This window comes from Cataglyphis hispanica, chromosome 12, assembly GCF_021464435.1.
Source record: "Cataglyphis hispanica isolate Lineage 1 chromosome 12, ULB_Chis1_1.0, whole genome shotgun sequence".
Taxonomy (NCBI): Eukaryota; Metazoa; Arthropoda; class Insecta; order Hymenoptera; family Formicidae; genus Cataglyphis; species Cataglyphis hispanica.
In genome coordinates this window covers 5,025,313-5,040,894 of record NC_065965.1, presented here as the reverse complement: position 1 = coordinate 5,040,894, position 15,582 = coordinate 5,025,313, and the positions used below count along the sequence as shown (strand labels likewise).

At 38.5% G+C, this 15,582-nt stretch overlaps 1 protein-coding gene across 5 annotated transcripts in view; it reads right to left on the bottom strand.

Moving 5' to 3' along the window:
- The window catches only part of LOC126853660 (protein bric-a-brac 2), a 51,049-nt gene that overhangs the window by 28,046 nt on the left and 7,421 nt on the right, over positions 1-15,582 (bottom strand). For 2 of the 5 annotated variants that reach the window (XM_050599572.1, XM_050599574.1), the window contains exons 2-3: positions 3,062-3,206; positions 2,014-2,178 (exon numbers count right to left, since the gene is read on the bottom strand). In XM_050599572.1, coding sequence (XP_050455529.1) covers positions 2,014-2,178; positions 3,062-3,206 — 310 coding nt within the window. The other 3 variants (XM_050599573.1, XM_050599571.1, XM_050599570.1) reach the window with 3 other exon arrangements.

Below are 15,582 nucleotides of genomic sequence, written 5' to 3'. Positions count from 1 at the left end.
CACAACACTCGCGCTCGCGCGGGCGCGTCCAAGATACACGAGAAGGAAAAATTTTTCAAGCGCGCACGTTGAGCGAGACACGATAAATCCGAGCGAACGGACGGACAAACAGCGTGCGTTATCGCGAGACTCCGCGAAAAAGCGAGCCGCGTGTGCCGGCCGGCCGGCGAAACGTTGAGCGGGCATTTCGAACGCGCACAGCGCGCACAACGCTCGCAGTGGCGGTGAATCGAATCATCGATGACGTCTCCCCTCAGCGGATAAGAGAGTTTCTCTCACTGTTACCGACGCGAAGCGAATATCGCGCGGGAGATAAAGCCGGTAAAGCAGCGCGCCTCCGCGTCGGTAAGCTTCGTTCACCGCTTTTGCGTTCTCGGACGGGAGATCGAATGGAAGGGAATGTCTGTTCGGATAAGAACAGAAAGATAACTTTGTTGGCAAACGCTGGAAAGTGAATGGCGCGAGTATTTCTGCGGTCGGTAATCTCACGGTATTCTATACAAGAGATATGATGGAAAAAGACATTCATCTAATTGATAAAAAATATTTAACATCGTGTCAGATAGTGCGCGAATATTGTATAATATATTTTTCAAAGGATCGATATATAACTTTATATCAAGAATATAAACTGGCATTATTTTTATTCTCTTTTTAACAATATGTATTTGAAGAATTCACGCTCAAAGCTGAATCAGACCTTTTAGAAATATTTGTGACGTTTGAAGCTAATACGTATCATGTCAGATGGCAGAGAGTTTTTTTAAGAAATAATATATAAGTGACTTCTCTTTTGGCGAGAAAGTGTTCATTTCTCATATCGTACTTTCTTGTCGTTTCGAACATGCTAAAACACCCGGAACGTTTCACCTCACGAATATCGTAAAACGCGTTTAGGTGATGATTTATCGAAAAAATCACGTGCAATTCTGATATCTTTCCCCTCTCCCAGTTATTCTTCGACAAATTTAATTGTCAATACATATATTGCAATGATTAATTTAAAACATATACTAAATAGATATTTTTTGTAATCTTATGTTTTTCATATATCACACAAACTTGCAAAGAATATATTGCATGTAAAAAATATTTTATTTGCTTTACTTTTATATCTCCGTTGCAAGCGCTTTTGTTTAACTAAATTGCTTAACATATTTATGAAAAGGTATAACGCCTTATGAAAAGTTTATTAACACCACCAGATTATTCACAAAATAGGCAAACAAACGATAACAGATTTTACATCCATTCGAAGAACGGAAACGTTATCAATTTAGCAAAAGATCTTGCAATAATACGAGCAACAGTGCGTCGTAATAGCTCGTAAGCGATAAGATAAAACGAAACAATCGCATCCATCGTTATTTAATACCGTGACGCATGCAAGATTTAAACGTTTCGGAACCTTCAATACCGGAGCAGGTTTAAAGAATGTAAACCGTAAATTAGAAAAAATTACAGCGATCGCAATCGTTATATTCGTCGCGTTTTTTAAATAATTAAAAAAAAATTTAATCAAAATTTTGCATTAACAAAATATTTATTAGAATAGATATTTGATTCGAACGCCGATATTGCACGTAACGTCGTCGATCAGCAACGTCGTTAGAGCTGTTCTCCGAAATTTCCATTTATATGCATATTTTTAAAAATCAGCACTTTATAATATTTCTATTTTATAAATGACAAAAATATTATTATTGTCTTGCTAATAATCGACATCGTCGTAATAACAATATATATATATATATATATATATATATTATTTGGAATGAGACAATATGTCATTTTATGCTTTGAAAATAAAGGAGACAATTATAGTATATATAATTTTATGCTTCCATAATATATTGCTTCTTTCACGCCGTTTGTCGCTAAAAGCAAAATCAAATTCTCATCTCGATTATTCAATGGGCTCGCGTTGTGGGAGAAATCGTTGCTCGCGACATCGCTGGCCGCGACGATCGGCGCGATCGCGGCGAAAGATCGACCTTATTCTCGCGCGCTCACCTGAAGCTCCGCTTGTGAGACGTCGATCTCCCCGCGGTAGACGAACTCGATGATGAACTTGAGGTCGTTGAAGCACACGTCCTGCGGCATGATGATGGTCGGGTGTTTACAAGGGTTCGACAGCAGAAGTTTTTGAAAGTAGGAACTACAAGCCGACAGCACCACCTGCGCACACATAGAAAGATGAAATATCGTAGATATATATATATATATATATATATATATATATATATATATATATATAAGATGAGATATTTTTCGACTAAAAGTTACAATTAATTTTGATGTGCGAATTTATTAAGTGAATTTATCGTGAAAAAATCATCCGTTTTAAATCTTTATATAATTATTTCTATTTTCTTTCCCTAAGATATATTTATTTAGAATTACAGAATATTTTTTCGGATAATTTTCTCAATTAATGCTAAAGTATCGATATTTTGACGAAAGAGTTTGACAGTTGAGACATCAATTGAATTAAAATCAAAAAGCATATATATAAGTCTAAGAACTATTAAATGTAAATATTTTCTATATTATTGAAGTATCGCAAGCGTCGAATTAATTATATGTCGATGCCGGATCGAAGCGCAGACATAAATATCCGCCACGTGACATTGAATAATCAAGGTAGAATCATAATTAAATTATAATATATATAGATGCCAGACGTAAGAGGAAATAAGAAACAAATACACGACAATTCGACATTAAGAATTATGTGGAACAAAGCTAAATTTTTTTATTTTGCTAATTTTATTTAATATTTTTAATGTAATTATAAACTATCAGCTACATTTTTTTCAACATTTTAGTTTAAACTCGCTATAAATAAATATTAAATTAAATTTCTCGCTTCAATCTCTTTCCTTTTTTATCTAAAATACAATGCGATAATTTCTCTAATTTTATATTTATTGATAATTGATTGAAATTTGTTACAATTCTTCGTTTCGGCTTTAGATCGAGGACTGATGTTTGATTCCGCGCGCGCGATTGATCTTTCTCCTTCCCTCTCTCCGTGTTCCGTACGCTCACAACAGCCTACCTTATGCGCTTTTAACGAGGCCTCGTTGCATGCCAGGGTAACGTCGACGAAGGTTTCGGTCTGCAGGAGCTGGTGAAACACGGACGTCACTGTCGACTGGTAATTGTTCCAGCGCAGGCAGTAGTGCTGCCCGGCCATGCCGCCGCTGTAACAGAGAGACGGAAAGATCGATCGAGTGTTTTTCCAAAGTCGCTTTCTCTCCGTGTCGACGGATTCATCCAAGAGTCATCGTCGTCGACAACGACGACGACAACCCTAAGATACGAAAAGATCCCCCTTCCCGTTATCCCTTATCCGCGATAGTCATCCCCGTCGTATCCTTTCCCCTACCACGAGAGATCGACTCGTAGAGAGCGGGATAGTACCTGTAGTGCACGCCCCAATAACGATCTGTCTCCATGAAATATTGGGTTTCTTTTTCCGTCACGACCGCCGGGAGAAGATATCTCCAAGAGGTTTTATGTACCGGACGGAGAACGTTATCCAAACGCGTACGAAAAAGACGGGAGGTAGGTAGGTAGGTGGATAGGTTTAGGTTTTCTGCACACCGCGAGCTGACGGCAAAGCGCGGGTGAAGAGAAAGAGAGAGAGAGAGGAAGACAAAAAAAAAGATATGTGGGAAGAACGAGACGAGGTAGAGAAGAAAAAAAAAAAGATATAAAGAGAAAGGGAGATCTCGCCGGCAGGGCTGGGTGTGTCGAAGGGAAGAAAAGGAAGGGAGGTAAAGCAGGAAGAAAAAGGGTCATTCACGGGTCTTAGCGAGGAGACGTCATTTGCGGAAGCGCGACGCGGCGCGAGACAACACAGGAAACCGAAGGAGCACTTTCGCGTGTACGCGGACGAATAAGTCCGACGATAACGAAACGGGGATCGAGCGTTACCGCGCGTTACGATCGAGCGAGAAAAGAGCCGAGAGGAGCGAATTGCGAGTCGAATCGGCGGCGCACAACGCGAAGAGGTTCGGGCGTTGGTCTGCCCCCGTCGCGACATTCACCTGTTCCGTGGACCGTGCTTTATCTGCCTCTATCTATGTGACTCTTTATACCGGGCCATTCCGCCTGTTATCTGTCCGTAGGAACACGGGCTTTTATCAGTTACTTAGACGTACGCCGATAACGAGGAAACTTTAAGCTCGCGATTGCCTCGCGTTTTGCCGCCTTCTCTCTCTCTCTCTCTCTCTCTTCGCTTCTCTTCTCTCCTTCTGTTGCTTGCGCTCATTTCGACGTACATCGTTGTCTTTCATCCATTCACTCGCGCGCTCGAAGAACGGTTGGAAAATTCTTCGCGACACTTCACTCCCAATATCTTCGGTATCTGATTCATTGTCAATACCAGGATTCTAATGTTAGGCGCGAATCTTATGAAAAAATTACGAAAATCCGTCTTTCTCCGGGGGAGCTCAAATATCTCTATATTTCTAAATCACGATTATTTTAAATATAATTTTATATATGAATCCATATTCAATTAGCAGCTTTCAACTTTCTACTTATCGATTCTCAATTTCGATCTTTCAATTCCCAACACTTTCAAACTCTTCATCATGTATCTCACAACTCTCGTTTTTTGCCTACAGGGTGTACAACAATATTTATTTAATAAAGTGCGAATTAGTACTATATAATGCTGAGTTAGTCTGTTTTTTTTTTCATATTGTATCTTTCATTGCATAAATAAAGCGTATATTTTTCCTTCTTCGTGTTTTCTCTCGAGCTAACTCTTCGTCTTCCAAACTCCGTCTTCCCCCGACCTCCCTTCCGCTCTTCATCACCCCTTTATATACCACACTGGTCGACACACGCTTGTACCATCTGCCGTTTCTCCGGCTATCCTTCGAGGGCCCTCGATATAGACGCACCTGCGAACGCTTGCGGATAACGCACGATTGTGAATGTACGTGAATACGCATCTGACGTACTCTTTCTTCGATCGGTCTCTATATGTACATACTCGTAGACCACGTCTGCGCGCGTACTATTTCACCTGTGTGATGGATTATTGCGAGAAATCACGTTGGCGAATACCTATCGCAGATATCGAATCTCCGAGAGCGCTCGAAATTCTGGAAGCATTCCTTGATACATTATTGCCACGATTTTAGAAGCTCGTTAAGCTTCGATTTGACAATTAAAACTAGCTTTCATCCTAAAACTTTTGCTGTGTATTACAGGATCAATTACAAAATTCTCTAAATTTATATTTTCGTTTCTTACGCAATATAGATATTGTTATAAATTTCTTGTTTCTTTCTAAAAATAAAGAATTAATTGAACAGGGATTGAATTTTAAATTTTTGTCCGCAAAGTTTCTTTTTTTCAACATTCAAACTGTATACAGATATTCTAACAATTTTGGAAAGACAAAAATTTTTTACATCTTTGAGATATTTTTTTTTCGCTTGCCTTATTTTCAAGGGGGTAAAATAACAACATGTTAACGTTTCATAATGTTTTGCAAAACTTGGAGAAACTTCGAAATTTATCGTGAAATCGAAACGTTTCGGATTGCCTTATGCCCGTACATCGAGTTTATGCGTGCGTGTCGCACGGCACATAACACGCGAGTCGCGTAACAGGTATGCGCGCACGTTGATATCATTGAAATTGGGTTACCCGGCGAGTCGAGTGCGAAGACGTGCTGATAATTCGTGATAACGGAAAGGAATGACGATAATCGATCTTCGCGCGTTGACTTTGTTGGTCTTCTTTGTTCCTTTCACGATTTATATAATCCGTCATGCCGCAATTACGTGTGCGATTCAACTCTATATCTTTTTAAATTTGATGAAAAAAAAATTGTAAACATATTTTTAATGCCGATAATAATAGCCTCGTATGTTTTCGATTACACGTCTCTTTATTTTATCAAGATAGTTAATAAAACTAATTTTTAAAAGTAAGATGGAAGACATATATAACATATTCAGAGACGAAACGTCACACTTTCTTGCGTCCTTCAGACGTGGCAGCTGCATCTTTCAATAACTGCGTATATTTAGAGGCATATTTTTTTACGAAATACATGTGATCAAGAATTAGAGGAAATTTTTATAAAGAATAATATTTTTATATACGAATAACATTTTTTGCTTCTTTAAATTATAAGTATAGAAAGATATATTAAAATATAAAAATAAAAAGTTTTTTTAATAATAGTGCATATATGTAAACGAGTTCGGGCTTTTTTTCTCAAACTTTTCACATCGATAAGAGCAACGATAATTAACATTGTTTGCCACAACTTTATATGTATAGCCTTCTCTATATTTCCATTTATTCGCGATAGAATATTTCCTACAGGCGAATAGTTATAAAGGTCAACGGTGGATTAATTCTAACAGACGGATCTTCGCAAAAATTTCCAGTTTTTCCAATCGCATTCTGCAAAAATGGCTCACCTTTTTATGTATTCCGTGATCATCGTTCGTTCTATATTTCACCGTGTTACTTTTAACAATAACGTTCCACGGTTATTCTAGATTTTACCCCGTATATTATCCGCGACAGAATAATTTGCACAGGTGAATAGCCGGAAAGATCAACGCGATCCGATCACAGTGTAAAAGTGGCTCACCTAGTTTTGAGAAACATTGTTTAAGCTTCTGTTCCATGTTTCTGTGCGACATGGCTAACCGCGTTGATTTCAGGAGGATAATTGAGTGAAAGAAAGGAGACGCACAATTAAAGCGGTTACGGAGAAAGAAAGAAAGAAAGAGAGAGAGAGAGAGAGAGAGAGAGAGAAAGAAAAAGTAAGAAACCGGGAGAAAACCGGATGCAACGCGACGTGAAGAAACAGAGTGAGACGGGATAGCCGGTGAGATGAGCTCGACACAATAGTAAATTTTGTAAATATATATAAAATAAAGAAAAAAATTATTTTATAATATATATATATATATATATTAATCAGTGACGGAGAGTTCAGTAAATTTATGTATATAATGAATTTTTATATTAATCTTATTATCTTCAAATTTCAATCATTTTATTATAGGAATGAAAAGTTGAGATTTGGGATACTTGAGAGAATCTTATCTATATAAAATTGAAACTCTCTAGAGATTCTTTTCTATGAAATAGAAAGAATGAAATTTTGAAAAACTCAAATGAGAGCGAAACTTTTCTCTTATATACATATCCCATCATTATATATCATATTTTTTAATAAAATTTTAAAATATTACAATTTTTGATTATATATATATATATATATATATATATATATATATATATATATATATGATAAATATTCGTTTTTTAAAATATAAAAATATGTTAAAAAAAAAAAAATAACTCTTATTTTCGATATTTCTTTATATTTACATTGAAATTTTTATATTTAAATTTTATATTTAAATTATATTTATTATATTTAATTTTATATTTAAATTTTATTGCGTGATGTGAAGGAAGCAACTGATATATAATTATTAAAAAAATAAAATAAGTCTTAAGACAAGAAGCAAACATTTTCAAATTATCTGGATGTTTATTTGTGTAGATTGGGTGTGGAAATTTACGACACGACCAATCGCGCATCCATCGATACGCTTTCTCAACGTCAGTCGGCGCATCCTTTGACACGTTGCGCGCGCTACGATCTAAAACGCTTCGCCCGGTTTCTTCAGGGAGTTGCGCGCCGTCCCGATGCCGATCGTCGTGCGATTTTCCTGTCACTTTCACTGAAATTCGATGAGAGAAGAACACGAGGAAGCCGCAGGCGGTGCCATAGAAGCGTGGATTCGAGGCATGTCGGAGATATTGCGAATTTACGACGAGGCATGCGATGTCATGAAGAACAGGAGCTCGTTTCCACGCGTGCACAACGAAAGCGCGAGAGGGTGAAAGGAAACGGCGAGTCTCTCCTCGGCGCGATGCGACACCGAAACGGTGGAAGAGGATAATAAAAACGTTCATCGGGGGAGAGAGGGAGGTTGGGGGGGGGGACCGGTTAGCTCGCACGCTAATCTTTCGCGTTAGAAAGCCACCGCTTTCCTGAGAGTCAGTAAATTGATGCGCGCGAAAGATCTGGATAGAGATCAAGGAGCGAGTTGCGAGGAGAGGATTTAATCTTTCGGATTATATTTTCTATGAATGCTAACAGAAAAAATAAATGTTAATCATGATGATTATATAAGCTGATAAGACCGTTTACATGTTTTAATAAAACTTCAAATGAGTAAGAGAAGAAGAGCAAATCGAGAAAATATATATGATATATTAGTTGCAAAATAAAAAAAATTAAAACGAAATATAAGAAAAATATTGCAAATATAAATTTTTATATATTAAAAATAGTCTATCCTAAAAATTTACTAGAAACGGCAGGAACCTTGTAAGAATATCGAGAAAAGAAGTCGGAAGAAAACGAAGCGCCAACATAGCGACCGGTTTCTATCCCTTACGCTCGCGTTTTCTTTCGCAGCCCCGAAGAAGCACGGGTTTTTCCCCCTTTGTGAGGCGCGGAGGGAGAGGAGGGGAAAACCGCCCTTCCATCTTCTCTCTCGCGATTCATCTCAATTTTTCTTCGAGCTTTTTGTGTCCAATTTCACCTCGCCTCCCTGCCACGCCACATTCTCTTTCTTTTTCCCCGTCTATCCCTCTGCCATTCGCGGAGTAGACGAGCTCGCTCTTCGTGTTTTACTCCCCCTTCCCTCCTCTGCCGCCCTCATCCTTCTCCCTACTCTGTCCTCTTCTTCAATTTCTACCCTCTCTCTTTCTCTCCCTCTCTTCGTTTCTTCACTCTCCTCGACCTCTTTCGTTGCGCTCGTTTGATTCGTATTTCTCGCCTCGATCCCTCCGATCTGCAGCCTTCTTTCGTTGCCTTCCCACGTCGATTGCCCTGACTTTCATTGTTTCTACTCTCTCTTTCTCGCTTTCATCCCACCCCAACAGGGCAAAACAATCTCCCCTTTTCCCTCGTTCTTTCCTATATCTCCATCCTGCCTTTATCCCTCCTCTACCTCTCTCTCTCTCTTTTCTGGCTTTTTCTCTCCCTCTCTATATCCATCTATCTATCTTTTGGTTCCGCTTCCTCCCCAACCCACCTAATCGCCTTTTCCCTCTCCTCCTTCTCCTTGTCTCGCCTTGCACCGTCGGTTCTTTCTCCACGGTGCAACGGCGCCTTTTACGTTTTTCCAACGTTATCGACGCGTCGCCTCCTCGCTTCTTCCCGGATTTTTCCCTTTCGCGACCACTTCGAGACGACGACCAACCAGCTCTTTCTCCGGGAAAACGCAAGCGGAAACGACCGCTCCTCTCTTCCTCCCCGCCCTATGCCCCCCTTTTTTCCCCGCTTTCTCATTTCAGTACCATTTCGCGTTTGCAGGCGGAGGATTGGAATCTTCCACCAGAGTTTCCTTCGTTCTCTTCTTTTGCAGCCTCCCTCCCCTTTTCCCTCCGCCGTCTTCAACCCTCCCTTCAATTTCTCCTCTTGTTGGCTCCTTTCCTAGTTTCGTCGAGATGCAGATGATAAAGAGAACTAATAAAATCTGCATGACGACCGGCGGATTTTGCATAAAGTATTATACCGTCCCTCGGACCTTGTTATAACTCGCAATTTCTCGATTATGTATAAATGTCAATTTGATACGAGGATAGATTCTCGCCCGAGAGTACTTTTATAGAATCATATCCTTAGAGTCTACGTAGATGGAGGCTAACATCTTTATATTAAGGACAGTTTAGTAGCATTTTTTATATAAAAAAAAAAAGATAAAAAAACATATCTTGCGCGCGCGGTCAAGTCAGTTTTTTTACAGAGTTTTTTTACAGTATCTTGCTTTTAAGAACAAGAGAAAACATATTTGAGATTAGAAACGTCGCGCATGTGGCATTCGTCGCGGCGTGTCTTTCTGCGAGATCTCAGCGACGTAAAATGTGTCGCCAAAATTGAACATTGCAAAAAAACATACGCTCGCATATCATAATACGTATGTGTTATCTATCTCTCTCCGTCGTTTCTTTTATACTTTTTTACGATTTCCTATTAAATATTTCCATTTGAGAGAATAAAGTAGATTATTTCTTTCTTTTAAGTATACGGGATGAAATAAAATCTCGCATTATGCAACGATTTCGTATCTCGTAATATAAATTATTGTGAAGTCAAACTTCTTACGGCATACTAAAGTCTAGCTCTTATTATTGGAATCTTCCACTTTTATTAGAGAGTGAAAATCCATATTCATATAACATGCAATTTTTTATGCGAACTATTTTATATAAATTATCAAAGATTTCCATCTTGAAATGAATAAAAATACAATGAGACAAAAATTGATTGGCGCAAGTAAAAAAATTAAAAAAATAGGCAAAATCAATCCATAGGCAATGTTGGAAATTGCGAAAAATACTAGGGCTACGATAGTGCATTTTCCGGAAAAATTGATAAAAGTTCCGATCGATAAAATGGCAGGCAAGAATTTATAGACTCACACGAGCGAAATTATTTTCTGGTGCTCGCTTTCCGATCGATTTCCTCGTCATGGAAGAGCGGGGAATGTATGGTCTATTTTTATCAAAAGGGAGAAGAACAGAGAAAAAGGGATGAGCAATAACGATGAAGAGATAGAGACAGAGTTGCATTAATAAAGTGTAGTTCAGTGAAATATAAGGGAAAATAGAGGGAGAGAAAGAAAGATAAAGGAATGGGTTTCAATTTATGTTCATAGCAAGATGATCTTGAGAGAAGTTTCAATACTATCTTTCTCCAAGTCTCTGATGTTTTCCGCAGTGTAACGCTCGCAAATTCATACTGATGTCGCGGACCCGAAAAAAATATCTGCATTGCGGATCTCGGTAAAAGGAAAAGTCTGGTTGTACCTTTCTTGAAGACCTGAGTTAAAATTTGGCACGAGATCGAAACTCATTCGAGTAAATGCTCTTCTCGACTGACTATTATCTGATCTAGAGTATTACAGGAATCCGATTTGCACGAAAATTGAAATTGCCGGCAAATCTAAAGTTATTCCTTCATAAACACACGAGCAAAAAGAACTTATTTAGAGAATTATTGCATAATCTGCAAAATTTTATGCGGAATGTTGCAATGTTATTCTTTTTCAGATAGTGTAAAAAATTCAAACATTTTAATCTAAAAAGACTATATTAGTCAAAATTGCGAATGTAATTAATTTCAATTAGAAAAATTTTTTCATATTATGAATTATTAGAATTTAAAATTTTTTCCTCGAAAAAATATTTAACAATACGTAAGTATCTTCAGTGCATTTTATCTAAATTCACTTCTTTAAACATTCGAGTGATTTCAAACAGAAATATCGGGTTTCAAGTTGAGTCTTTTCTGAGAAGACGCACTTCTCTCTGAAAGAAACTCACATCGAGGGCAGGAATGGCAGGAATCGGTTATGGCAGCGCGATATGTCTTTCGGTCCATGTAAAAAGTATTCCCATACATATTGTCGAGTTTGCATCAATGATCTTCCCACGTTTCTCTCTTTTCCGCCCCCACGGTTGCAATTACGGTACGCTCGTTCCTCTTTCATGCAACTACTTACTTTATTTTGTTAATATTTCATCTTTCAGATATTACTAGAGACAACGTCGATAATAGAATCTTGATAAAAGAAGTATATAATTTAATATGTAAATCTATAGGATCTCTATTTAATTTTCAACTATTTCTTTTATTCTGAATTTTTCGATTGCTGGCCCTCAATATCCAATTTCCTATTTTCAACTTTTAACTTTTTCATTTACATTCTAAGACTTGAAGATTTTCGATTCTCTTAATTCTTAATCCTATCTAATCTTCTATTTGGATCTCTCAATTCTCAGCTCCGACTTCTTACTCTTAACACAGTTTCAAATTCTCTATTTCGCAATCTTGAATTCATAATTCGTAATTTATATTATCGCGTATTCATTACACAATATTATTAATATATAAAATAGCATATTCATCTATTGTAGAGTTGACTACTGCCAACAATGTAAGTCATTTAAATGTATATTTAAAAAATATGAAGGCATAGAAAAAATTTAAAAAATAAACAGAAACGATTTTATAATCCTTTATGTTACTTAAATGTATCTACTTGGATTTTGTATAAGAAGAAAATGGTTAAGCAAGTCTCTATTTCCATCGCGGTTTTCTGTACTGGTTGCGCAAGGCATCAGAACGAAACGAAGAACGAGAAAGGAAGAAGTCACTCTGCTCTATGATGAGCATAACGAACGATGGCCAGCGGGCCCCATGTCGCTTGGTCCTAATTTCCGTCCTGTCTATATACCGTAAGGCATATAACAGTACCGCATTCCGAATGCCCTTCGTTTCTCTCCGTTCACCTTTCCGAGAGAGCCTACTCTCTCGGCCGCTCACCTGTTCCCCTTCGCCCTTGCCGGTTCAAGGAGCCCGCGTTACGTATAATGTTCTATAAAATCTATAATGACAGCGAGACAGTATAATTTCCTCTTTTTTTATTTAATCCTTTCTTCGTCAAAATCTAAATCGAAACTCAACTGTACTTATCACTAAAAACGATAGAAATTTCTGTTAAAACGACGAGAAAAATGTTGTGCTATAAATCTACAAAAATGGTTTCAAATTCATATAATTTTTATTTGACGATAAATTACTGATGATATAGCATTGAAAATTTGAAAAACAAACTTTTGCAATTTAAAAATCTAAAGAAGAAAAAAAATCAAAGGAAAATAAAGATAATACTGTCTTACTATTATTTCCAAGATTTTTCCGAACACTACGGATACGACTCCGTATTTCTTTAATTTTCTCGCTGTCGTTTCTGCGCGCGGCTACATTTTCGAAGGGAAAGAAAGGAAAGGCGAATGGATCGTTTCGATGGGGGACAATTCTCGCGAGATGGAGGGAGCGGACGCACCCGGAACCGTCAATTTCACCGGGCGAGGAGAACAGCGAGGGAGATCCGTGACACGTGGAGAGAAGCAAGAAAGGAGAAAGGAAACTAGGTGTTTGCTATACGCCGCGATACGCTGCGCAATTAATCCGGGGAATACCAATGCCGAATAAAAACTATTGGCTGGTTTTTTAATTGTCATCAGGAACAGCACAAAACTCTACTTTTATAACTTTATCTTACTTTTGTCCAGCGTATATTTATTCGACATATCTGTAAAATATATTTCTTACGTGAAATGCCGACGAGAGAGAAAGAAACGTCCTCCTTTTCTTGCGCGCTCCTAAATGCTTTAGTATTATAATTAGAATTTTTTTATAAACACCTGAGCTATGAATTTATAAGACGCTTTCATATAAAAAAAATTATTTAATATATAATTTCAATTTTCACCATTTCTAATATATTAGTCGTATTAATTTAAATTAATATGCAAAATTACCGCGCCAAAAGTTGTCGTATAACGATGTGATCTCTTTCTTTCTTATTTATATTTCGTCGTTGTCACTCACTTCGCCTTTTTCGGTTTGTACTTCAATCGATCAGTTGTTTTTTCTCGTTACCAATAATTGCAAAATTGTAGTAGTTTTCGAGAACGAGACCTCGTCCTGGATGCTGTCACTTGCGAGTCAAATGCGGTCAATCAAATGACGCGGACAAACTGTGAGTAAAGCGGAGAGCGAGAGAGAGAGAGAGAGCATGAAGAATTCTTTATGTCAACACGTCCTTCATATGAATATTTACGTTACATCATACGATACAATGCGGAGAAAAATCTGTTTTCTTTTTATTTTTACTATTCTTTTGTAACATATTGCTCGTATAAAACTATTTGTAAGACAATCAATTTTCAATGGTTCTATAATTAGGTTAATTTTTCCCTTGATTTAAAAGTAAACATATATGTAATGAGGAGAAAAAGAAAAGGAGATAAATTATTAATTCATAAGCCATATCCCACAAATTTATCATTCATACGGATTCGTTACATTTACTTGTTCTGCTCGATGAAATCTCGATAATCCACGACCTTTATTTTCTCGTCTTCACCGATGAATTCCACGCTCTTTTCGTTCGGCCGGTAGAGCGGGATAAATGAGGACTGTGGAAACCACCCTCGAGCACCACGTGATCATGAGCGGGGGATTGCGACCCCTCGAAATGCGGAGGGTTGCGCGCGTTCTCGCTCAAGGTCGCACGTGGACCGTTTGCGAGCGATATCTCGGCACGGCTCGACATTTTTTTTTTTTTCCCGAGTTCGTCGAACAACTGTGGAAGCTGCAGTCGCGCGGGGAGAAGAGTCCCTCCACCCCCTCTCATCCTCATTCTTTATATATCTCGTTTCCCGCTTTTTCTCCGAGCACTGCAATTTACGGCGTCGAACATTTTCATCTCATCCTTCTCCGCGGCGCAGAGAAATCGAATGCGCTATTTCGCCTTTGGGAATTACCAGTGCTTCTTTATGATCCCTGTCCGAAAGAAGGAGAGCCGAAGGAAACTTTTCGAGAGCGAAGAAAGGAACAGCGAGATGATGACGGCAACGGCGTTGGCAGGTCGATTCCGAAGTAGCAGCCGGACGGAAGGAACAAAGAAGGAAGGCGGAGAAAGGGTGGAGAGGGTGGCAAACGGGGAATAGCGGAGAAAAGAGTCCGCTCTTTTGTACGCGCGACGTTCGAGCAGGAAGGAGCGATGAAGGGATGAAAGCGGTGGCCGAAATAGAGTCGGGGGGACAGATGGCCCTTTCAGACAACGAGGAATTCTGGAGATAAGGGCAGCGCACGAGCGAGAATGCGAAGGGAGAGAAGAAGCATCGAAAAAGTATCAAGAGAGAGAGAGAGAGAGAGAGAGAGAGAGAGAGAGAGAGAAAGGGTGAAGGAAAGATAGGAGCTGACTACTTTTTCGAGGAAGGGACGCGCGGAGAACGTAATAAACGATGTGTGTGTGTGTGGAAAAAGGCAGAGAGAAAGAGAGAGAGATAGAGAAAGGAAAAAAAGAAACGAAAGAGAAAGAGTGAGGCTGGCTGTCGCAGGAAAAAGAAGAGGATGGAAAACGGGTGACTCAGGCGGAGAGTGGACCGCGCGGGCAATTTCTGGGAGCGATTAACGACGAGCCGACTAAAAGAGGACACGCACGCATTTTCGCCTGTGTTGGGCGACATGTTTTGTGCATGTACCATACTTAACCCTGGCATTACAAGGGAGAATTTTCTATCAGAGGGCACGACGCTTATGTATTTATAATATACATGAAATAATAGTATTATAAACATTAAATTTATGAGAAAAACTTTGCGAGAGAATTGGATGAGAATAATTGTAAGATTCGCTCAACAATGGAAATTAATATTGCGTACTTCTAAAATACACTATTTATATATTTGATAGTAATGTTATATTTAACATTCTTATTGTACGTCAAGTTAAAAGCGTCAATGCGAAGGCGGTTGTAGAAAATGCAGGCGGTTGTGCACTTCATTGAGTATTCTTTTCAGTCTCACTCTCTTCTTCATCTCACGTTTATTAACGTATTAAGAAAGAAGAATCGGTGAAGCGCCGATAGATGCTACATATGACATTTACATCGCGATCTTAAGAATAGCATACGACGCGCAATGCTCGTT